The sequence below is a fragment of the Hemitrygon akajei genome, chromosome 2 (genome assembly GCF_048418815.1).
Source record: "Hemitrygon akajei chromosome 2, sHemAka1.3, whole genome shotgun sequence".
Lineage (NCBI taxonomy): Eukaryota > Metazoa > Chordata > Chondrichthyes > Myliobatiformes > Dasyatidae > Hemitrygon > Hemitrygon akajei.
In genome coordinates this window covers 3578636-3605178 of record NC_133125.1, presented here as the reverse complement: position 1 = coordinate 3605178, position 26543 = coordinate 3578636, and the positions used below count along the sequence as shown (strand labels likewise).

The 26543-nt window shown below is 40.8% G+C and overlaps 1 protein-coding gene across 8 annotated transcripts in view; it reads right to left on the bottom strand.

Moving 5' to 3' along the window:
* arb2a (ARB2 cotranscriptional regulator A) overlaps positions 1–26543 on the bottom strand; it is a 549148-nt gene that overhangs the window by 327242 nt on the left and 195363 nt on the right. For 7 of the 8 annotated variants that reach the window (XM_073066451.1, XM_073066442.1, XM_073066462.1 and 4 more), the window contains one exon: positions 164–382. The exons of the other annotated variant lie outside the window; for it this stretch is intronic. In XM_073066451.1, coding sequence (XP_072922552.1) covers positions 164–382 — 219 coding nt within the window. The remainder of the gene's footprint in view (positions 1–163; positions 383–26543) is intronic. 8 annotated transcript variants of the gene reach the window in all.

Below are 26543 nucleotides of genomic sequence, written 5' to 3'. Positions count from 1 at the left end.
AATTAAACACATTTCTTGTAAAATGTTTTAAGCACTTTTGTGAAAAGTTTGTTTTTAAATTTGTAAAGAGACTTGATGAAATATTTTTGTTTGCTCGTACAAGTGAGCATAAGCAAATTGATGAAAAAATCTATTATTGATGAAAAATAAAAAAAATACTAACCCTGATAGGGATGTGCTTTGTTTCTTTTTCCTTTTGAGGATTCCGATACTTCTCATAAATATTTCGTTGCTTCTTTGTCTCCTTCTGACTGTCATCTTTCTTCTCTTTCTTTTCCACTGGCTCATCTATGTCATTCGCAGAGGACTGCTCAGGTTTGTGAGGCTCCTCCACTTCTATGTAGTTTTCATTGGTATTTAGAACTATTACTCCATATCCTTCCTGAGTTAAAAAAGAAAAAAAACTATTACATTTTACAAAATTGTGCTTACAAGTGAAATAATTGTCATTAGAATCTGATTTAGCTTAATATTGTAAGACTTATGACTCCTTTAATCTGTCAAAATGTTCACTAAATTTATAGTGTTGTGTATTTAATATTTGAGTAATATTGTAGATATATTGTCCGATGAAGCATTCTTTGTTGTTTACGTAATTCATTACTAGTTATATGTAAAAATACGTAAATGGCATTTATCCTCACGCCACCACGTCATAAATGCGCGTCTCACTTAAAAGTCAAAACAAAACTAAGACACACATCTCCTGGCTCTGCGTTTTCTTTCAATTAGTTTTATAAACTGGATGGAGTTACAAAATGAAACATATAGTATAGTTGCTGTTAACATTTAGAGCTTATAAAAGAATACGTAGGAGCAGTCGCTCCACAAACAAGTGAAAATCTGCAGATGCTGGAAATCCAAAGCAACACACACAAAATACTGAGGGAACTCAGCAGGCCAGGCAGCATCTATAGAAAAGAGTAAACAGTCGACGTTTTGGGTCAAGACCTTTCATCAGGACTGGATAGAAAGGGGGAAGGAGTCAGACTAACAAGGTGAGGGTAGAGCTCCCCTCCCCCTATCTTCTCACTCTGACGTCTCATCTTTTTTTCTCCAGTTCTGATAAAAGGTCTTGGTCAGAACATCAACTTCGGATGTAGCCTGGCCAACTGAGTTTCCCAGCATGTTGTGTGCGTTGTAGGAACAGTCACCGGCCACTTAGACTTTCAAGCCTGATCTGCAATTTATCAAGACCATGGCTGACATAGTGTAGGCAGCATGGTACTGTAGCAGTTAGCATAACACTATTACAGCACCAGCAACCCAGGTTCAATTCCCTCTGCTATCTGTTAGGAGTTTGTACATTCTCCCCATTTCCTCATACATTCCAAAGACATACGGGTGAGAAAGTTAATCAATCACGTGTGTAATTGGGCTGGAAGGGCTTGATATCATGCTATAACACTAAATAAAAAAATAAATTCTACCTCAATGCCAGTGTTCTGCACAGGTCCCATATCACTGAAAATCCAGAAATCTACCAAGAAGGAATGGGGCTTGTTTTGCTGTCGTTTTGTTGCTTGTGCTCTGTGCTGCTCTGCCCAGCATTGTGGGAATGCAATGTTGGTGCTGGAATGTGTGGCGATACCTGTGGGCTGCTCCCAGCACACTTGCTGGTGTGTTCGTTATTAACACAAAAGATACTTTTCACTGTATATTTAGATGAAGACATGATCAATAAACTTGACTTTTGAATATCTATTTTTATTGAGGGTTAAAAAAAGGATCCCCTTTGAAATCATTAAACATTGGTTAAAATTCATGATACATATACTTGAATCTAGAATTAATTCAATTCTTGAGCCTCCACAGCCCTTCCAGAAGTGAGAATTCCAAACATTCACCAACACCTGCATGAATAAATTTCTTTTCATCTCAACACTAAATAAGCTACTCTTTATTCTGAGACATTTTATTCTGAGTGATCTGACTCAACACTCCTCAGCCAGCAAAAATATCCTCCCTGCAACCAGCCTGTGAAGACCTGTAAGAGGTTTTGATGTTGTTTGAAAAGACTTATTCTTCTAAAATCTAGAGAGAAAGTCTTTTGAGAAAGTCCCTTGCATGGTTAGATCACAGAGTCAGGTGGCATATACTGACAACTATGCAAGGCAAATGCTCCATCTGTAACACAGTCCACTGAGTCTTCACTACACTCACTCTGTGGCATTTACTTCCTTTCTTGGGTAGGAATAATTTTGATCTCCTTACATGGGTGCCACAGTAACAAAGTGGTTAGTGGTTACAACTCAGGGAGTTTCGGAGGTCAGGTCCAGCACTGTCAGTAAGGAGTTTATATGGTTCTCCCCATGAATCATGCATTTCCTCTGAGTGTCTGGTTTCCTCCCATAGTCCAAAGACATACCAATTGGTAGTTAATTGGTCATTGCCAAATGTCCTGTGATTAGACTAGTGCTAAATAGATGAGTTGCTAGACAGTGCAGCTCATTGGGTCGTCAAATAAATAAATAAATAAAATTATTTTCCAGTGTAGTTTCATTAAGGCCATTTAGAGTTATGTTAAGACACTTTACTCTTGTTCTCAAATCGGTCATTGTAAATAAATTGAATTGAATTGAATTGACTTTATTTCTTACATTATTCACATGCATGGGGAGTAAAAATCATTGTTATGTCTCCACCTGAATATGCAATGTGCAATTTATAGTAATTTGTAATAAATAGTATGTACAGCAGGACAGTCAATATAGCATAGAAATACAATTCTATCAGTGTGAATTAATCAGTCTGATGGCCTAGTGGAAGAAGCTGTCCCATACCCTGTTGGTGCTAGATATAATGCTGTGATACTGTTTCCTGGATGGTTGCAGATGGAACAGTTTGTGGTTGGGGTGACTCAGATCCCCAATGATCCTTTGGGCCCTTTTTACACACCTGTCTTTGTAAATATCCTGAATAGTGGGAAATTCACATCTATAGATGCACTGGGCTGTCCGCACCACTCTCTGCAGAGTCCTGAGATTGAGGGAATGATTTGACCAGAGTAAGTGATGTTCGGCTTAAAGAATTCATACTTGTTGCGGCAAACTCTGAGCTCGTAACCTTCTAATCTTTTTAATACTGTCTTGAGATTTTGGAGATGCTTCTCGTTGTCCTTAATGGTAACAATGATGCCATATAGATAACACTGAGTGCCTGGACAGCTTTGCGGCACCTGGTCCATAGCTTTCTGCCAAAGTGCAGGTGCAGAAGCTACTCCAAAGTGATAAAGCCCCTTGCGAGTGTTTATAGCGATAAACACTTTGGACTCTTCTTCCATCTCCATCTGCAGGTAAACCTCGTTTCAGTCCACTTTGCTAAAGTGATTCCCTCCAGAAAGGTTTGCAAAGATATCTTCTCTCATGGGCAGAGAATTGATCTACTTTCAGTACTGGGTGATTGATGATCTTAAAATCACCACAGATCCTGACAGACCTATTCTTCTTGGCTACTGGGAACCATTGGCATTGCCCATGGGCTCCACTCAACCTTGGAAAGAATTCCTTCATTCTCCATGTGATGTAACTCACTGGTACTTTTTCACGGATGGTATCAGTAACTGGATGGGCTCTGCAAAACTTGGGTGTGGCACTTTCATTTAACACTATTTTACCCTTGATATATTTGAGCTTTCCAATGTTATCCTTAATCACTGCTGTGGCATCATCCAGTACCTTTCTTAATTCACTTTCAGTTGAGTCTATGACAGGCCATGTGACATGCACATTGTGAATGGATTTCCAATCAAGACACAGTTTTTTCAGTCTATCACATCCCCCCAAAGCTGGCCTTCCTGTTTCTACCAACTAAGAGCTCAATGTGGCTTGTTGTTTGTTTCATTTCACTGTTATGAATATCATTCCTACAGGATTTTTTCTGGTATAAGTTCTTAGTTGGATATCTGCTGGCTTCAGTTCAGTATCTTTGAAGAGCCGTTCAACCTAATTCTGGGTTGACTGAAACAGCCGAGTCAGTGTTCAGTTCTACTTTAATTAACTTGTCATTCACCTCTGGTGTAAACCATATTGCATTTATATTGCCGGTTTTCATTTTGTATATTTCAAGGCTACCCAGTACTGTGTCCTCTCATCAGTATCAGATTTTTCATCAACAGCATGCAGATTAGTGCTCTTTTTGAAACTGGAACATGATTTTTTAACTTTTTCTCTTCCCTGTGCAGTCTATTTATTTTGTCTGCCTGTAATGCCCTTTGTATGTCCTTCTTTATTGCATCTTCTGCAAGTTTCGCCTTTAAACCTGCATTGGTCTGGTGTATTTGAGCCTCTGCCTCAACAGTAACACAATTTGTTTAACAGGGAGAACAGTAACACAATTTGTTGCTGTTTAGACATTGCAAATTTGTTTATGCTCAATTTCATTTTCAAGGATTGAGTTCAAGAGCCGTTGAGGTAATATTACAGCTATACAAGACCTTGGTCAGACCCCACTTGGAGTACTGTGTTCAGTTCTGGTCACCTCACTACAGGAAGGATGTGGATACTATAGAGAGAGTGCAGAGGAAATTTACAAAGATGTTGCCTGAATTGGAGGGCGTACCTTATGAGAATAGGTTCAGTGTACTTGACCTTTTCTCTTAGGAGCGATGGAGGATGAGAGGTGACCTGATAGAGGTGTATAAGATGATGAGAGGCATTGAGCTTGTGGATAGCTGGAGATTTTTTCCCAGGGCTGATATGGCTAACATGAGGGGGCATAGTTTTAAGGTGCTTGGAAATAGGTATCGAGGAGATGTCAGGGTTAAGTTTTTCACACAAAGAGTGGTGGGTGGGCGGAATGCATTGCTGGCGGCAGTGGTGGAGGCAGATAGAATAGGGTCTTAAGAGCTTCTAACATAGGTACATGGTGCTTAGAAAAATAGAGGGCTATGTGCCAGGGAAATTCTAGGCAGTTTCTAGAGTAGGTTACATGGTCGGCACAATATTGTGGGCCGAAGGGCCTGTAACATGCTGTAAATTTCTATGTTATACAATTGAAGCCTGCTTGAAGCAGGTGGATACCACACACTGCCGGAGCGAGAGGTTTAAGATATCTCTGAATACACCTGTCAGTTGATCGGCACAGGTCTTCAGTACTCCATCTGGACTGGATACTGTCCTTGGATTCACTCTCCAGAAGGAAGCCCGCAAACCATCTTCAGATACTGAGACCAAACGATCATCGGGAGATATGCACTTCATTACAGAATGTTGGAAGGTGCAGAAGAAATGCGATCACGCTAATTGAGTAATAGAGTTACAGAGCAAGAAAACAGGGCCTTCAGCTTATCAATACAACAATGTTTCCTGAATTTGGCTCATATCCCTCAAAACCTTTCCTATCCACAAATCTGTCCAAATGTTGTCATTAATATCTTTATTTTTATAAAGCACCATTCATAGGCTCAAAGTGCTTTACACAGATTGTAAAGATAAATCAACATAGACATAAAGATTTGAGACAGAATTAAAAATCATGAGTAAAGACAAACATTTTATAGAATGAAATGTATCAAATATACCAAATTATAAAAATGTAATCAACATTAGCAGGCATTAAGTAATCCTCTAAGTAGATCAAATTAAGAAATTAGGTTGTCAGAGGTGATTTGAAACATTCAACAGTACGAGCCTGGCATTTCTCAGTCAGTAAAGTGTTCCAGAATTTTGGTGCATAAAAGCAAAAGGCCACATCACCAGTTCTTATATACTTGGCTCTCGGAACACCAAGGAAACCAATATTCACAGACCTAAGGTTACAATTAGGGATGTAAGAGGATGGACACTCCAAAATAAACTGAGCTAGATTGTTCAGAGCCTTATACAGAATTACAAGTATTTTAAAATTGAACCTAAAGAACACAGGCAGCCATAACAGTAATGATGCCATAACTGGTGATATGTGCTCAGATTTTAGTTTTTAGGTTAAAATTCTTGCTGCTGCATTTTGAACAAGCTGCTGTTGATTTATACCTTTCTTCGGTAGTCTTGAAAAGAGTGCATTACAGTAGTGTAATAGGCTAAAAACAAAAGAGTGAATCAATGTTTCTGCATCTTGAGATGTTGTAAGAAATCAAACTCTTGCAATGTCCCTTAAAGGAAAAACCACAGTCTTAATAATCTGGTTAATATGTGATTTGAAATTTAGCTCAGAGTTAATAATAATGCCTAAATTCTTTACTCCTGGCTTGATTTGTAAGGTCAGATGGTAGAGTTTATTTCTTAGACTCACACTTTCCTTATTCCTACCAAAAGCCAAAATTATTGTTTTTTTCCTTATTTAGTTTAAGATTTAGTTATATCATTATTTATTTAAGTTCATATTCATCCATTCTGTAATGCCAGGAAGCCACCAGACCAGAGGGTTTAAAGTCTCAGGATCATCTAGCTGAATAGACAAATACAGTTGTATGTCATCTGCATAGCTGTGGTAATTCACCTTGTGTTTTGAAATAACTGGCCTACTGGGAACATGTAGAGTAGGAATAACAACACACCAAGAATTGATCCTTGCAGCACATCAAATACTTGCCTTGACTTCCTTTGTCAGCTGGCTCCATACACTCACCTCAGTGAAAACTTTGACCCTCAGGTCCCTTTTCAATTGATTCCCTCTCACCTTAAGCTTATAGCCTCTGGTCCTACTGAGGGTAGAAGTCTGTGACCATCCACATTATTTATATCCTTCAAGACTTCATGTACCTTTACAAGGTCAACATCAGCCTTCTTACTACTCAAGGCTTCCAACCCAGTAAGACCCTCATGAATCTTCTGTGCCATTTCCAGCCGAATGACATCCTTCCCATAGTTGGAAAACCAGAACTGCACACAATAAATACTTTCACATGTTGCTTTGCCAAAGTCTTGTACACCTGCAATGTGACATTTCAACTCCTGTATCATCCAGTAGCAGTTACATCCACAGTGATGAAGTGTTTTAAGAGGCTGGTGATGAAACAACTTGGATCCACTCCAATTCGCCTACCGACACAACAGGCCCACATCAGTCACCATTTTACTGGCTCTTCACTAAAGCTTGAAACATCTGGACAGCAAAGATGCATACATCAGGATGCTCTTTATCTATAACTGCTCAGCATTCAATATTATATCTCCTCAAAACGAATCAATTAGCTTCAAAACCTTGGCCTCAATACCTCCTTGTGCAATTGGATTCCCACTTTCCTCACTTCCAGACTCCAAGTCAGTGCAAATTTACTATAACATCTCCTCCACAGTCTCTATCAGCACAGGTGCACCACAAGACTGTGTGCTTAGCCCTCTGCTCTGTGCACTTTACATGTCTGACTTTGTGGTTAAGCAATATACCAAAGCAATATATAAGTTTGCAGACAATACCACTGTCATGGGCCCAAACAAAGTTGGTGATGAATCAGCATATAGGAGGGAGATTGAAAGTCTGGCTGATTGGTACCATAACATCAACCTCTTACTCAATGTCAGTTCAAAGTTCAAAGTACATTTATTATCAAACAACATATAAATTATACAACCTTGAGATTTGGTTGCTCACAAGTAGCCACAAAGCAAGAAACCCAAAAGAACCCAATTAAAGACTAAAATGAAAATAAAAGACCCACACCCGATACACAAAAGAAAGAAAAAAACAAATCATACAAACAACTGAAATGAACAACAATCCAAACCAAAAGTTGAGTACTCAGATCTGAACCCCAGGGCAGCCCAGAGTAGGTCCAAAGCTTCACTTGACAGTTCATCATGTTAGTGGATACAAAGCACAACAACCAGGCCAGTCTTCACAGCCTCAGCAGCACAGAGTGAGGGGCGGAACAATCACACCAGATCCCAACACCCTGTCTTTTCAGTCTATCTGAGCCTGCATTTAAATGACCAAACAACAGAACAGCGAAAGGCTCCAGTGGGTGGCATCGTGGAGAACAAGCAAAATCAGCTCTCGCCTCCGATCTCAGCTAGCATTTAAATTGTCTAAACAGTGAATCATACCTCTCACTAGGACCCAGCTACTGCAAAGGGCTCAGAGCGTAGACCATGCCGCTCAGTGACTTGCTCCAGGCCCAAATTTTGCCGCCCAGCCTGAAGCTGCTCTCAAGCTCTTCAAAACAGCTTGGCACTCAGGGTGATCCAACCTCGCACCAGGGCCAGTTTGTACAAGCACTGAATCTCCTCTGTCCGAGCCCCAACTTCTTCTTTTGGTGCCGCGAGCGATCCAAGCTCACACCAGGGCCGGTTGTACAGGCACCAAATTTCCTCTGCCCAAGCCTCAACTTCTTCTCTTGGTGCCGTCAGCAATCCAACTTCGCACCAGGGCCATTTGTACGGGCACTGGAACTCCATCTGCAATGATTCTGCAACACACCATCTCCACTCATCTTACTCGCCCTTACATGTTTGCGGCAATAATTCAACAATTTACCTCAGAAAAGATATTTTTAGCTATGTTTTTAGTTGGATTTCTTAGCTTTTTGACTACCAGAAAGCTGTCGCATATGTTTGGTAGTGCCATCTGAACTGGAATTAGCAAGACCAAGGAGTTGATTTTTGACTTCAGGAGGAGGATATCAGAGGCTCGTGAGCCAATACTCATTGTATTAGAGGTGGAGAGGGTCAGCAATCCTCAGTGCTATCATTTCAGAGGACTTGTTCTGGACCCAGCACATAAGTACAATTATGAAGGAAGCACAGCAGTGCATCTACTTCCTAAGGAGTTTGCAAAGATTTGGCATCTTAAACTTTAATGAACCTCTATACATGCGTGGAGGAAAGTATATTGATTGGTTGCATCATAGCTGGTATGGCCCTGAATGGAAAATCCTACAATTGCTCAGACCTCCCCGGGTAAAGCTGTCCCCACCATTGAGCACATCTGCAGAAAGGCAGCATCCACAATCAGAGACCCCCATCATCCAAGACTCACACCACTACGTTCAGAATCAGTTATTACCACTTAATCATCAGTCTTTTGTACCAGTGGGGATAACTTCATTTAGTTTTACTTCCCTTATCACTGATTTAGTCTCACAATCTATGGACTCACTTTTAAGGGCTCTTTTTGATCTTTATTGCTTCTTTATTATCATTATTATTATTTCTTTCTTTTTGTATTTGCACAACTTTCTGCCTTTTGCATACTGGTTGTTCACTGAGTTGGTGTGGTCTTCCATTGAATCTATTATGGTTATTGGATTTATTGAGTATGCCTGCTTGTAAACGAATCTCAGCGCTGTATATGGTGACACATATGTACTTTGATAATAAATTTACATTGAACTTTGAACTCAGTATCTTGACCAAATAAGGCAAATGTGCTAAACACCTTCAACATCTTCTCTATCTGTATTGCCAGTTTTAGAGAACATTGTGCCTGTTCTTATGGGTCCCTCAGTCCTACAACACTCCCCAGGACGGCACCATCAGTGCGTGAATCCTGTACCTGTACTCTGTGGGTCCCAAAGTCCTACAACACTACCCAGGGCCCCACCATCAGTGCGTGAGTCCTGTACCTGTACTCTGTGGGTCCCAAAGTCCTACAACACTACCCAGGGCCCCACCATCAGTGCGTGAGTCCTGTACCTGTACTCTGTGGGTCCCAAAGTCCTACAACACTCCCCAGGACGGCACCATCAGTGCGTGAGTCCTGTACCTGTACTCTGTGGGTCCCAAAGTCCTACAACACTACCCAGGGCCCCACCATCAGTGCGTGAGTCCTGTACCTGTACTCTGTGGGTCCCAAAGTCCTACAACACTCCCCAGGACGGCACCATCAGTGCGTGAGTCCTGTACCTGTACTCTGTGGGTCCCAAAGTCCTACAACACTCCCCAGGACGGCACCATCAGTGCGTGAGTCCTGTACCTGTACTCTGTGGGTCCCAAAGTCCTACAACACTACCCAGGGCCCCACCATCAGTGCGTGAGTCCTGTACCTGTACTCTGTGGGTCCCAAAGTCCTACAACACTACCCAGGGCCCCACCATCAGTGCGTGAGTCCTGTACCTGTACTCTGTGGGTCCCAAAGTCCTACAACACTACCCAGGGCCCCACCATCAGTGCGTGAGTCCTGTACCTGTACTCTGTGGGTCCCAAAGTCCTACAACACTCCCCAGGACGGCACCATCAGTGCTTTTTTTGACACCAATCAACAGAAAAAGGCTCTTTCATGTCAAAGTAAAAACAGATCTCTACAAAGTGAACTAAATTAATTACAAATATAAAACACAAAATAAACAATTGCATAAGTATTCAATCCTTTAATATGACACAACAAATCATCACTGGTGCAGCCAATTGGTTTTAGAAGTCACATAATTAGTTAAATGGATATCTGTTTTGAAGACAGTATGCAGTCAAGGTGCTTCAATTGATTGTAGTAAAAATACATCTGTATCTGGAAGGTCCAACTGCTGGTGAGTCAGTATCCCGGCAAAAACTACAGCATGAAGACAAAAGAACACTACAAGCAACTCCATGAAAAGGTTATTGAAAAGCACAAGTCAGGAGATGAATACAAGAACATTTCCAAGTCACTGAATATCCCTTGGTGTACAGTTAAGTCAATCATCAAGAAATGGAAAGAATATGGTACAGCTGTAAGTCTGCCAGAGCAGGCCATTCTCAAAAACTGAGTGACCGTGCAAGAAGGGGACTAGTGAGGGAGACTACCAAGAGTCCTATGCCAACTCTGGAGGAGTTACAAGCTTCAGTGTCTGAGATGGGAGAGACCGCGCATACAACAACTGTTGCTTGGGTGCTTTACCAGTCACAGCTTTATGGGAGAGTGGCAAAGAGAAAACCACAGTTGAAACAAACTCACATGAAATCTTGGCTAGAGAGCATGTGAGAGACTGAAGTCAGCTGGAAGAAGGTTCTATGGTCTGATGAAACCAAAATTGAGCTTTCTGGCCATCAGACTAAACACTATATTTGGCATAAGCCAAACACTGCACATCGTCAAAAACACACCATCCCTACCATGAAGCATGGTGCTGGCTGCATCATGCTGTGGAGATGCTTCTCTGCAGCAGGCCCTGGAAGGCTTGTGAAGGTCGAGGGTAAAATACTGAGAAATCCCGGAGGAAAACCTGATGCAGTCTGCAAGAAAGCTGTGATTTGGGAAAACATTTGCTCTGTAGCAAGACAATGACTCCAAGCATAAAGCCAAAGCTACACAGGAGTGGCTTAAAAACAACAAAGTTAATGTCCTGGAGTGGCCGTCAGAGTTCAAACCTCAATCCAATTGAGAACTTGTGGCAGGTCTTGAAAAGGGCTTTTCACTCATGATTCCCATGCATTTTTGACAGAGCTTGAGCAGTTTTGTAAAGAATGGGGAAAAATTGCAGTATCCAGATGTGCAAAGCCGATAGAGACCTATCCACACAGACTGAAGGCTGTAATTGCTGCCAAAGGTGCATCTATTAAATACTGACTTGAAGGGGGGTTAATACTTACGTAATCAATTATTTTGTGTTTTAAAATTGTAATTAATTTAGATCACTTTCTAGAGATCTGTTTTCACTTTGACAATAAAGAGCCTTTTTCTGTTGATCAGTGTCAAAAAAGCCAAATTAAATCCACTGTGATTCAATGTTGTAAAACAGTAAAACATGAACTTTCAAGGAGAGGGGTGAATACTTTTTATAGGTACTGTGTGCACATTTTCCCCCTGTGAATCATGCACTATTGCATATAGATCTCCCTGCATCACAGAACTCTGCAATCTTTTGCTTCCAACAATGAAAGATTCAACACTCCAGTAATATAGATTCCATTTCTGCTCAGCTTTCTCCACTTTAAAACTGATCATCCCTCATCTCTGCACCCCAGTCACACAGACAACTGGTCCAGTCTTAACTGGATTTTCTGAAAATTTTCTGCATGATTTTTAAAAAAAATTTACTTTGTTCAGAGATACAGCGCAGAATAGACCTTCCGGCCCTTCAAGCTGCGCCGCACAATAACCCCTGACAGTCCGATTTAACCCTAACGGGACAATTTACAATGGTCAATTAACCCACCCCATACATCTTTGGACAGCAAGATGAAACCCAGAACACTCGGAGGAAACCCACGTATTACATGGGGAAGATGTACTCCTCGCATGGGATTAAACTCCAAATTTCAACTGCCCAAGCTGTAGTAGTGCTGTGCTAGCTACTAAGCTATCACGGCGTGCAAATTAAGGCAGCTTTTCCATTTAGATTATTGGAAAAAACAATCTTAATGCAGCTGCCATTGATATAAATCAATATTCCAGTGATTAAGACTGAGGTCCAGCCAAATAACTAATATCTGTAATTATAATGCAAACATTTCAAAATTCTAAGATCTATACCTTTGCAATACTATAGACACATATAAATATCACACTGCAAACCTATACAAAGCAACATTTCTAAAGGTATCTCAATCTGAAAGGCAAGCTTTCCTAGTAAGGTTTCCAATGCCGTTTACAGTAGAATAGCAATTTAGCAATTAAATCTTTGTTATAATTTTTTTGTTGTAACTAGGCTTGCATAATAAATCCATAACAGTCTAAATTAATAAGTTAAATGTGTTGCAAATATTTACTTGTCACATCTGCTTTAAAAAAAGTCAAGTTTTCCAGATATTACAGAGCAGCACATCTGCTTTTTCTGTTGGCTACAAAAGATCACCCAGTATCAGGAGATAAAGAAACTTTTGGAAACTAGCTTTAAGATACAATTAGTTCTGGATTAAATTTTTCATTTCTATTATATACTTAATAACCATACACAAATTTCAATTTTATTTCTATTACTAATTAAAACATCAATGTTGCACAGAATTACTGCCTACTTGATCGCAATGATAATCAGAAAACCTTAGCAACTAATTCAGAACTACCTCAATTTCCAACAATCATTTAGTAAATTTCATTAATTAGCTAGTTTTCCACTTTGAAAACTACCCTTTTACTCACACGGACAGCGAAATGCTTCTATAACATTCCACTTCAGAATGAAAAAAAGATTTGCCTGCTCTTTGGATCCAATTGACTAGCAATGTTAGTTACAACATGATCCAACATTCTCCCCAGGGCCCTTTGCAACTTTTCACAATCTTGCAAGATGGCTTTCAGAATTCCGTTATACCCTCTCCTCCCACCAAAACACAGTAAAAAGACTAAGTTGAAGTCTATTGCACTGTCTGAAATGGCAGCTTTCAGTCCAATGCTCTTTGTATAAGAAAACGGTCAGAAAGGTCACGACGGGCCAAGAAGAAAATTATCTTGATACAAAGTGTTCTGCCATGGGTAAGTGCTCTTTTGTCAGCACGTCTTGCATTCACCCACCCCGCAAGCAAATCTGAGTAGTTTTAACGATGTGTTCTGAAATGTGGCTGGCACATTCTATCATCCCTGCACAAGAGAAACACGCGAGGATAATTTAATAGCAGATCCAATTCTAAATATCTACAATCATTTATCAGTACCTTCGTTCATTCATTCAGCACCTTTCTGCCTGTATAATTCAGATGTCACTATGACACAAACCATATTTCAAACCAATGGCTATTAAACGGTGTTATATGTTACTGGAAAACATTAAATTTATCATTTAAGAATATATCGGCCTGTGTTGTAATCATGTATTTGCAGCTTAATGCTGTTGCATATTCATATCTGACGTAGACATTCATCGGTTTGTGCTTCAGCCACTAGGAACACTGCTTGGGGTATTGGCCACCGGTTGGGGTGGGGGTGGGGGCACAATAAGAAGAAGAGTAAATTGGAGATGGTGGGGGGGGGGATCCCAACAAAGACAATTTTGTTCAGGATCTATAGTAGATTGAACAAGGATTTTAGGATGAAAATTTTGCAAAAATGAGTTGTGGAAACAGAAACATTCAGACAAAAACAAATCATAATCAGTTGATCAAAATAATATTGAAAATTACACAATTACCATTCTCAGCATTTATGCTTAAAACTGCAAAATTTAACAAAGCAATCTGCTTACACTGTGATTATTCATGCACTTCTAGGCTTGGCTAAAGACAAGAATTTAGACACATTGATGTGGTGGGCGAAAGGCTGATTCCTGTCATAATGAGATCTTAATTTTAGGAAAGCTGTCAAGTGAAATTGCATTCTTCAGAGAAAAAAGAAATGAATTAAACAAGTCAATATAAACATGAGTTAGCTATAAAGTGCCATGGATGTGGACAGCATTGGCTTATCTTCAGCACATGGGTCAAATTGGGAAATTACCACAGAAGTTCAATGTTGACAATAATCCAGCTCTCTTGGTTATCTCCTGGTGGTAGTCCAAGAACAACCAGATTAGATTTTATCATTTGGGACTAGACCTAAAATAAATTAAAGTTACATTTTATGGTTACCACAACCTTGAGTTTCTTAGTATGGAGAAAATTAGTGAGACTCAGATCTTACAAAGGCTTTCCAAGTTGTTTAGAATGCAATCCTAATTACTGTGGTATTGAATGATACTTACCAAGAAGCCTGCAGGATCAACAATCTTTCTGCATTGAATTAATTAACCTTAGCATGTACAATACCAGGACTCAGTACTTTTATCATGGAGGCAGGAGAATCAGCTAAAGGTTAAACTATGCAACACACAAATTGCTGGAGGAACTCAGCAGGCAAGGCAGCATCTTTGGAAAAGAGTAAAAAGTTGATGTTTCAGACTGAGACTACTTATCAGGATGGGAGAGAGAAGATGAGATGTCAGAGTATGAAGGTGGAGGGAGGGGAGAAAGAAATACAAGGATGTAGCTGATGGGTGAAGCCAGGAGAGGGGAGGGGAGAAGGAAAGAATTGGGAAGTCGATTGGTGAAAAAGATACAGGGCTGGAGAAGGGGAATCTGATCATTCAGAATAGAAGGCATTCCAAGAAAGGGAAGGGGGAGGAGCACCAGATGGAGGTGATGGGCAAGTAAGATGAGAAAGGGGAATTGGAATGGGGAATGGTGAAGGGAGAGGAGGGCATCACTGGAAGTTTGTTGTGCTCCTCCAACATGAGTGTGGCCTCATTGCTATGGTAGAGGAAGACATGGACTGACATGTCGGAATGGGAATGGGAAGCAGAATTGAAATGAGTGGCCACTGGGAGATCCCACTTTTTTTGACAGACAAAAGCTGTCTCACCGATATACAGGAGGCCACACCAGACACAATAGATGACCCCAGCAGACTCACAGGTGAAGTGTTGCCTCACCTAGAAGGTTCTACCCATGATGTTGTGCTGATCTTTTAACCTACTCTAAGATCAATATAACTCTTCCCTCCCAAATAACCATCCATTTTTCTGCCTTCCATGTGCCTATCCAGAGTTACTTAAATGTCCTTTATGTATCTGTGTCAATCACCAGTCCATTCAGAGTGTTCCAGTCACCTACCACTCTCTGTATATTACAAATAAAACTTAACAAACTTACCCCTATACTTCCCAAAAGTTATGCCATTTTTTCCCCTCATTTCTGCCCTGGAAAAAGGTCACTCGCTGTTCACTTAATCTATTTCTCTTAATATTTTGTACACCTTTATCTTGTCACCCACATCCTCCTTTGCTCCAAAGCAGGGATTCCCAACCTGGGCTCCATGGACTCCTTGCTTAATTATATTTGTCCATGGCATAAAAAAGGTTGAGAACCCCTGCTCCAAAGAGAAAAGCCCCAGCTCACTCAACTTATCTTTATGAGACATGCTCTCCAATCAAGGCAACATCAAGGTAAATCTCCTCCGTACACTCTCTAAAAAAATAAAATACTAAAAAGACAACTAAATTATTTAATCACACCTATAAAGAATTAAAAATGAATCACATACACTACAGCATTCAAAATAAATTTATAATCAAGGTACATACATCTCATCATAAGCAATCCTGAGATTCATTTTCTTCTGGGCATTCACAGTAAATAGAAAGAAACACCCACTAATCAATGGAAAACTGCACACAACAAAGATGGGCAAACAACCAACGTGCAAAAGACAACAAACTGTGCAAATATAAAAAGAAAAAGTAATATTAATAAATAAATGTAACAAATAAATATCAAGAACATGAGCTGAAGAGTCCTTGGAAGTGAGTCCATAAGTTATGAGTTCAGAGTTGGGGTGGGTGAAGTTATCCCCTCAGTTCAGGAGCCTGATTGCTGAGGGTTAATAACTGTTCCTAAACCCGGTCATGAGGCTCCAGTACCTCCTTCCAAATGACAGCAGTGAGAAGCAAGCTTGACCTGGATGGTGGAGGTCTCTGATGATGAACATATAAATTATGAACAGGAAGTATTTTTCCTCTTCCATATAGTTCTTCCTGCAGCTCTACAATCAGAAAAACATTGTTATGGAATAAGGCCCTGTACCTATGCTGTTGTGTTCTATATTCTATGTGCTATGGAAACCAATAGGCTAAGAGATCCTGAGCCGTGCCTAAACTGATACTGGTTCCAAGTGCAGATTCCCCAATACTGGAGAACCACAGCAAGATCCAGGTCTGTCATGGACTTAATTGAGATTCCAGAAGCAGAATACTGCCTAAGAATTTAAGACTTTCTCACTCATAATGAAATCCCAAGTGACTTCTGTATTCAGGCTGCAGTATTTGTCACCAATATTCTGAATAATATTCAAATTAATAAGAGATCTTTCAACTTCCAACAAATTGTAACCAAAATCAGCTAGTAAGACTTCCATGGCAATGGTAAGAAGTAATCTAAACGAACTAATGGACATCTTACATCAACAAATGACACACAAAATTGGTCTCAGATATCATGTTACATAACCTTGAAAAATCCTGCTTATATACTGATTTGAATTCTGATCTTTGATGAGCAGAGTGCCTGGGACAGCAGTCAACTTTTCAGGTCAAGACCCTTCATCTGTTTCCATTTATTTCTATCAAATTGGCCCGAGCCGCTGAAATCCTCCAGCTACAGAATCAGTCTGAGCCGCTGAAATCCTCCAGTTCACAGAATCAGTCTGAGCCACTGAAATCCTCCAGCTCACAGAATCAGTCTGAGCCACTGAAATCCTCCAGCTCACGGAATCAGTCTGAGGTGTGGAAATCCTCCAGTTCACGGAATCAGTCTGAGCCACTGAAATCCTCCAGCTCACGGAATCAGTCTGAGCCACTGAAATCCTCCAGTTCACGGAATCAGTCTGAGCCACTGAAATCCTCCAGTTCACGGAATCAGTCTGAGCCACTGAAATCCTCCAGCTCACGGAATCAGCCTGAGCCACTGAAATCCTCCAGCTCACGGAATCAGTCTGAGCCACTGAAATCCTCCAGTTCATGGAATCAGTCTGAGGTGTGGAAATCCTCCAGCTCACGGAATCAGTCTGAGCCACTGAAATCCTCCAGTTCATGGAATCAGTCTGAGCCACTGAAATCCTCCAGTTCATGGAATCAGTCTGAGCCACTGAAATCCTCCAGTTCATGGAATCAGTCTGAGCCACTGAAATCCGCCAGTTCATGGAATCAGTCTGAGGTGTGGAAATCCTCCAGTTCACAGAATCAGTCTGAGCCACTGAAATCCTCCAGCTCACGGAATCAGCCTGAGCTGCTGAAATCTCCAGCTCATTGTATGTTGCTTTAGATACCAGCATCTCCAGTCTCTCTTGTCTCCATAAACTATTTTGTGTTGTAGCAAACTATCTACTGGCTCATAAAAGTTTATCCAAAAAAAACAAACACGAGGAAATCTGCAGATGTTGGAAATTCAAACAATACACACAAAATGCTGGTGGAACACAGCAGGCCAGGCAGCATCTATAAGGAGAAACACTGTCGACGTTTTGGGCCGAGACGAAGAGACAGCATTTTGTGTGTGTTGTCCAAAAAAACCTAAAGCTTCCAGATTACTGCAGAATAAACAGGCAGGATTTTGCAAAATATAACCATCCAATTTCAGAAGTATTCTTTTGCATCAAAGTTCACAAAGGGCTACATTATGGAGAGCTGTAGGTGAGGAGCGGGTTGATGGGACTGAGCAAACTAACAGTTTGGCATGGGCTGGATGGGCTGAAGGGCCTGTTTCTGTGCTGTCATGCTACATGACTCTAAATTCAAGGCAATCCCTTCTCATGAGACAAACCAAATGCACTGGTTATCAGGGCACACCTAAGGCAAGGTTCTGCAAAGGAGATACTGAACATCCAAAAGACCCAACCACTAAATATAGCCAACACTTACTTGTGCCTATGCTGTGCCAGAATATGTGGATCCCAAATCAGCTTCTCCAGCCATCCGAGCACCCACCAACAGAAAACCTCTGAGGAGGACATCTAACTCGACTCAAGTGATCACCCTATTAATGCAAGGTTAGGTTAAGCATTTCCTAACCCAGTTGTTAAATTAATTATGACTCAACACCTAATGACCAACGTAACAGCAATATTGACAGTGAATGAGAAACAGTCTAGTCGTTTATCTATTTGCCAGTGCACATCAACAGTCAATGAAGTTTTATAATTTTAAAGAAATTTATCCCCAGCTCCCAAAGTACAGTTATACTCTCACAACTCCTGTCAGTTTATATAAAGTCTGATACTTCCAAATAATTTTTCTCTATCTTGCTTGTCATGGTGATGTGTTTAATGTCCTAACATCATCATATGCGCCATTTATTTCCACTTTCACACTTGCAAAATGAAGGGCCTGTAAAGTGGCAGAGAAATAAGTGACACATTTAAGAACTTGAGTCTGTTACTGTACCTCTGTTTCCATTCACTCTGATTCAAGGTAGCTAGATTCCAGCAATGCACAGTGAGAAGGAGACAATGAATCATTAAAGAAAATTGACAGTTTTGTAACATAACTTGCAGTTAATTACTTTTCCTTTGGAAATAAATGTCAAACTTGAAGCTTTATCATTCAAGTGATTTGACTTAGATAATCAAAGAAATCATCACTTTGCAAAGGGGAAAGATTAAGTAAAATAGAAGTACTTCCTTATTGCTGAAATGGAATGCATAAGTCAATAATTTAACTCAAAACGCATGCTCCTTTATATAATAAAGTGGCTACTGCTCATGGCCTTCTGCTACTGTACCCATCCACTTCAAGGTTCAACATGTTGTACATTCAGAGATGCTCTTCTGTACACCACTGTTGTAACAGGTATTACTGAGTTAATGTCGCCTTCATGTCAGTTTGAACCAGCCTGGTCATTCTCATTTAACCTTCCTCATTAACAAATGTTTTCACCCATAGAACTGCCACTTACTAGATTTTTTTTGTTTCTTGCAACATTCTCTGTAAACTCTAGCAAATGTAGAGTGTGAAAATCCCAGGAGATCATCAGTTTCTTAGATACTCAAACCACCCCATCTGGCACCAACAATGATTCCATTCTGAAGTTTGGTCTGAACAACATCTGAACCTTTTGACCAAGACTGCATTGAGTTGCTGCCATGTGATTGGCTGATTAGATATTTTCATTAATGAGCAGATGTACAGGTGTACCTAATAAAGTAGCCACTGAGTGTATGTTCTGCATTTAAGTACCCAGCAGGTTTTAAAGCATGCCTTAATGGCTGAAATTGTCAACAATATAACTATACCCTCAATCCTTACTCAACAAATCCAATTCAGGAGATATCTAAGTGAAGGGAAAAGTTTAAAACTGAGCAACAGAGCTAAAGGAAAGACAAAATAATTCAAGATTGACATGGTAACATAATAAAAAAAGATGCTGGAAACACACAGCGGGTCAGGCATATCAATGCATAGAAAAACTGAGATAATATTTTACAGTGATGCTAGAAAGTTTGTGAACTCTATAGAATTTTCTTTATTTCTATATAAATATTACCTAAAATGTGATCAGATCTTCACATAAGCCCTAAAACTAGATAAAATGAAATAAATAACACAAAAATATTATATTTATTCCTTTATTTATTAAGAAAAATGATCCAGTATTACATGCGTTTGTGGAAAAAGTATGTGAACCTTTGCTTTCAGTAACTGTTGCGAAAACCTTCTACAGCAATAACTTCAACCAAACGTTTCCAATAACTGTTGATCAGTCCTGCACATTGGCTTGGAGGAATTTTAGACCATTCCTCCTTACAAAACTGCTTCAATTCTGGATTGTTGGTGGGCTCCCTTGTATGAACTACTTGCTTTAGGTCTTTCCACAACATTTCTATAGGATTAAGCTCAAGACTTTGACTTGGCCATTCCAAAACACAGATTTTCCTCTTTTTAAACTATTCTGTTGTTGATTTTCTCTTGTCTTTTGGATCATTTTCTTGTTGCATTATCCAACTTCTATTAAACTTCAAATGATGGACTGCTACCATGATATTCTCCTGTAAAATTTCTTGATGCGATCTTGGATTTATTGCTGCCTCAAAAATTGCAAGCTGCTCAGGCCCTGAGGCAGCAAAGCAGCCCCAAACCATGATGCTCCTTCCACCATGCTTCACAGCTGGGATGAGGTTTTGGTGTTGGTGTTGGTGTGCAGTGCCCTTTTCCCTCCAAACTTAACAATGTATATTTCTGCCAAAAAATTCAACTTTTGTCTCATCTGTCTACAGAACATTGTCCCAGAAGCATTGTAGAACATCCAGATGGTCTTTTGCAAACTTGAGACGTGCAGCAATGGTTTTTTTTGGGGAGCAATGGTTTCCTCCGTGGTGTCCTTCCATGAACACCACTCTTGTTCAGAACTTTTCTTATAGTGGACACATGAACAGACACTTTAGCAAGTTCTAGAGATTCCTGCAGATCTTTTGCTGTTACCCCTGGGTTCCTTTACACTTCCTTCAGCATTGCACTTTGTGCTCTTGGTGTGATCTTTACAGGATATCCATTCCTAGGGAGAGTAGCAACAGTACTGAGTTCCATTCTACACAATTTCTCTTATTATGGACTAATGAACACTTAGGTCATAAACAATGCATTTGTAGCTTTTTCCAGCTTCATGCCTCTCTACAATTCTTCCTCTAAGGTCCCCTGAAAGTTATTTTGATCGAGGCATGGTGCGCATAAACAGATCTCTCTTGAGAAGAGCAGGCTCTGACAGTAACCTGATGTTGTGTGTCTTTTTTATAGGGCAGGCCACCTCTACAACCCACACCTCCAATCTCATCTCATTGACTAGATAGATAGATAGATAGATAGATACTTTATTCATCCCCATGGGGAAATTCAACTCTTTTCCAATGTCCCATACACTTGTTGTAGCAAAACTAATTACATACAATACTTAACTCAGTAAAAAAAATATGATATGCATCTAAATCACTATCTCAAAAAGCATTAATAATAGCTTTTAAAAAGTTCTTAAGTCCTGGCGGTAGAATTGTAAAGCCTAATGGCATTGGGGAGTATTGACCTCTTCATCCTGTCTGAGGAGCATTGCATCGATAGTAACCTGTCGCTGAAACTGCTTCTCTGTCTCTGGATGGTGCTATGTAGAGGATGTTCAGAGTTATCCATAATTGACCGTAGCCTACTCAGCGCCCTTCGCTCAGCTACCGATGTTAAACTCTCCAGTACTTTGCCCACGACAGAGCCCGCCTTCCTTACCAGCTTATTAAGACGTGAGGCGTCCCTCTTCTTAATGCTTCCTCCCCAACACGCCACCACAAAGAAGAGGGCGCTCTCCACAACTGACCTATAGAACATCTTCAGCATCTCACTACAGACATTGAATGACGCCAACCTTCTAAGGAAGTACAGTCGACTCTGTGCCTTCCTGCACAAGGCATCTGTGTTGGCAGTCCAGTCTAGCTTCTCGTCTAACTGTACTCCCAGATACTTGTAGGTCTTAACCTGCTCCACACATTCTCCATTAATGATCACTGGCTCCATATGAGGCCTAGATCTCCTAAAGTCCACCACCATCTCCTTGGTCTTGGTGATATTGAGACGCAGGTAGTTTGAGTTGCACCATATCACAAAGTCCTGTATCAGTTTCCTATACTCCTCCTCCTGTCCATTCCTGACACACCCCACTATGGCCGTGTCATCAGCGAACTTCTGCACATGGCAGGACTCCGAGTTATATTGGAAGTCTGATGTGTACAGGGTGAACAGGACCGGAGAGAGTACGGTTCCCTGCGGCGCCCCTGTGCTGCTGACCACCGTGTCAGACCTAGACTCCAAATAGCTTTTGTAGAAGGCATTAGCCCGGCTGGTGGTGTAGTGACATCAGCGCTGGACTTCAGAGCAAGAGGTCCCGAGTTGAATCTGGCCATCTCCCTTGCACGCACTCCATCCATGCTGGGTTAAGGGCTGGTGATCTCTTAAAAAACACTCATCCGACAGAAGGCAAAGGCAAACCACTGCTGTAACTTGCCACATACATGATTTCCCAATATGTCAGAACAGCATGAAGGGAAATCATCCGCCAACTGGAAATTCCAGATGCAACCTACCGACGAGAAGGCATTGCCCCAGAGGTTCACATACCTTTTTCAACAAATACACATAATATTGGATCATTTTTCTCAATAAATAATTAAACAAGTATAATGCTTTTTGTGCTATTTACTTAATTGGATATTCTTTATTTAGTTTTAGGATTTATGTGAAGATCTGATCAGATTTGAAATAGAGAAAATTCTACAAGGTTCACATACTTTCTAGCAGCACTGTAGGCCAATAGCCCTTAGTCAGAACTTAGGAAGCAAAAATTAGGTAACACCAGACAAGAGATTGTTAGGGTAAAGAAATGTCTTCCCATATCTGTACTGAATTGTCATCTCCGTAGTTTGAGTCTGTGACCCAAAAAGGGAAAACATCATCTCAGCATCCGTGATTTCAACTGCTTAAAGAATTTTGAATATGTCAGTGAGGTTACCTTTCTTCTAACTCAAGATACTCTCAATCTGCTTAATCTCTCTCTTTATGATTGATGGAAATGGTAGCACTGGGGTTAAGATAATCACATAGAGGCTAAGTTTATTCAACAAGAGACACAAATTCATATCCCATGAAAACAGCAGGAAAATTTAAATTCAAAAACATTGGTATAAAAAGATTCAGATTCATTTATTGTCACATGTGCAATGAAATGTGTCGTTTGCATTAAAAGCCAACACAACCTTAGGATGTACTGGGACAGCCTGCATTCTGGTGCCAACATAACATGCCTACAATGTTCAGCAGGACAGCATAAGCAGCAACAACAAAACAAAACAACATCTGCAAACAAGACCTTCTTCTAAAAAAAACCATTAAAATACAGTCATAAAAAATGTATTTTGTTCACTAATGTTCTTCATCGAAGGAAGACATCATCCTTACTTAGCATGATCTAAATGTGCTTTGCGGAATGAAACCTGCTATCTTTACCCAGTTAAGCTTACATGTGACAATGAACCGAGGGCTTCGACCTCAGAAGTCAGCAATTTCTTTCACCCACAGATGCTGCTTTACCTGCTGAGTTTCTCCAGCACAGCATTTTGTGCTCCAGATTCCATCATCTACACTCTTATGCCTTCAGACCCACCCCATCTGGTTCTTAAATGCCTCCTGAGGAGGTTGAGTTGGGTTTCTCGGATATTGGGATGATCTTTCATTGATTGTTTTGTGTTTCTAGTATTGACCATGAATTCCTGCAAGAATCTCAGGGATATAATAGTAACATATGTACTTTGAGTTTTTTCAACTTTGAACATTATCATAGAGTCAGCAGCAGTTCAAGAAGGTACCCAAGCATTACTATTCCAATAGCACTTGGAGATGGACTGTGAATTCTGGCTGTTTAGCAACGTCCCTGTCCTGCGAAGATAAACTTCTATCGATTGCCAGAAACTGACAACTCCTTAGAGACCACATCAGGGAACTGGAGTTGCACTTTGATGACCTTCGGCTTTTTAGGAAAAGTGAAGCAGTGGTAAACAGAAGTTACGGGGAGGTAGACACCCCAAGGCTATAGGAGACAGATAAATGGATGACTGTCAGGAGAGGGAAGGGAGAACATCAGATAGTGGAGAGCAACCCTGTGGCCGTCCCCCTCAACAATAAGTAATCCAGTTTAAGTACTGCTGGTGGGTGGGGGGGGCGGGGGGAGCCTATCTGGGAGAAGCAGCAGTGGTCGTGCCTCTGACACTGAGTCTAGCCCTGTGGCTCAGAAGGGGAGGGAACTGAAGAGGATAGCAGCAGTAATAGGGAACTCCATAGTCGGGGGACAGATAGCCGAATATGTGGACCCAAAAAGGAAATATGGCTGGCAGTATGCCTCCTAGGTGCAAGGGTCTGTGATGTTTCTGAACGCATCCACAATATCCTGAAAAGGGAAGGTGAGCAGTGAGAAGTTGCTGTAAATGTTGGCAACAACAACATAGGCAGAAAAAGAGGGATGGTCCTGAAAAAAAGGGAGTTCAGAAGGAAGCTGAGAAGCAGGACCTCAAGGGTAGTAATCTCAGGAATGCTGCCTGTGCCACGCGACAACGAGGACAGGAATAGAATGAGATGGCAGATAAAAGTGTGACTGAAGAATTGAAGCAGGGAAGAAATTGAAATTGAAATATCTTTATTGTCATTGCATAGTACAATTTGTCATGCACAAATACAGCAAAAATGAGTTTGCAACTCTCGTACTCAATGCTATAAAACAACAAATAAAATAAACAAACAATAAATAAAATCAAGTAACCAGCCAGTATAAGCAATGTCCAGCAGTACAAAAGCAAAACTCAGATGCATGACAGCCATAAAACCAGTATGAAAAGTAGCAATATAACAAATTTATGGATGATACTTGATCAATAGGTTCAGAGCAATTATAGCCCTGGGGAAAAAGCTATTCTTCAGTCTGGGAGTGCGGGCATAGAAAATCTTATAACGTTTGCCAGATGGAAGAAGTTTAAACAGATGATTGATTGCATGGGTGTGTATTGTCCTTACAGATGCTTGTAGCTTTCCTTAGGTAGCGCGAGCTGTAGGTGTCCTCCAGGGCTGGAAGCTGTGTCCTGATGATCTTCTGTGCAGTAGAGAAGACCGCTGAAGTGCTTTCCTATCAGCTGCTGTACAACTGAGATACCACACATAGATACAGTATGTTAAGATGCTCTCTATGGTGCAGCGGTAAAAGGTCACCAGCATCTGTTCAGGTAGACCAGCTTTCTTCAGCGTCCTGAGGAAAAACAAGCGTTGCTGTGCTTTCTTAACTATTGTTGTGGTGTTGTGGACCGTGTAAGGTCTTGAGATGTGTATTCCCTGAAACCTGAAACTGGACACTCTCTCCACTATGTCTCTGTTAATGTAGACTGGAGCGTACTCGTCATCCCGTGACTTTCTAAAGTTGATAATTAGCTCCTTAGTCTTTGCTGTACTAAGAGACAGGTTGTTCTTTGAGCACCAGCTCACTAAGTTCTGTACCTCCTCTCTGTATGCTGATTCATCTCTGTTGGGCGATCAACCTGATCACTGTTGTGTCGTCTGTGAATTTGACGATGATATTGGTGTTAAATGCAGGTACAGAGTCGTAAGTGAAGAGGGAGTAGAGTATGGGCCCCAATACACAACCTTGTGGTGTACCAGTGTTCAGGATAGTAGTGGAGGACAGGTGAGGGCCCAGTCTCACTGCCTGTTAATGCTTGGAGCAGGATTCAGATTTCTGGAGAACTGGGACTTCTTCTTGGCCAGGTGGACCTGTACAAAAGGGACAAATTGTACTTGAATCTGAGGGGGACCAATATTCTTGCGGGCAGGTATATTAGAGCTGTTGGGAATGGTTTTAACTAATATGACAGGGGGATGGGAACCAGTATGATAGAGCTGAAGATGAGCCAGCAGGCTTACAAGTAGATGACGGATATAATATGAATGTAATTGGAGACAAATGCAGACAGAGCAAGAGTTAAATTGTACCACAGAGGCAAAATTCAAAAGGGTAAAGTATACAGGACTGAGGGTGCTGTATTTAAATGTGCGTAGCATTTGAAATAAGGTGGAATTCGAAATTGCGTGGCGCAATTGGAGATGGTCGGTATGACATTCTGGGCATCACTGAGTCATGGCAGAAAGAAGGCCAAAGTTGGAAGCTTGATATCAAAGGGCATACTTTGTATTGAAAGGACTGGCAGGAAGGCATAGGTGTGGCTCTATTGGTAAGAGATGGAATTACATCTTTTGAAGGAGGCGATATAGGGTCAGAGAATGTTGATTCTTTGTGGGTGGAGTTGATAAACTGCAAGGATAAAGAAAACATTAAGGGGATCATACATAGGCCTCCAAAGAGTAGCCAAAGTATAGGGTTGAGATTGCAAAGGGAGCTGGAAAAGGCATGTAATAAGGGTAATGACACAATTGTAATGGGGGACTTCAATATGCAAGGGGATTGAGAAAATCAGGTTGGTGTTGAATCACTAGAGAAGGATTTGTTAAATGCCTACATGATGGCTTTTTAGAGCAGCTTGTGATTGAGCCTACTCAGGGAAAGGCTGCCTTAGATTTGGTGTTGTGTAATAACACAGATCTTATGAGGAAGCTTAATGTAAAGGAAGCCTTAAGAAGCAGTGATCATAATATGATTGAATTCATACTGCAGTTTGAGAGGGAAAGCATAACTCACATATAACAGTATCACAATGGAATA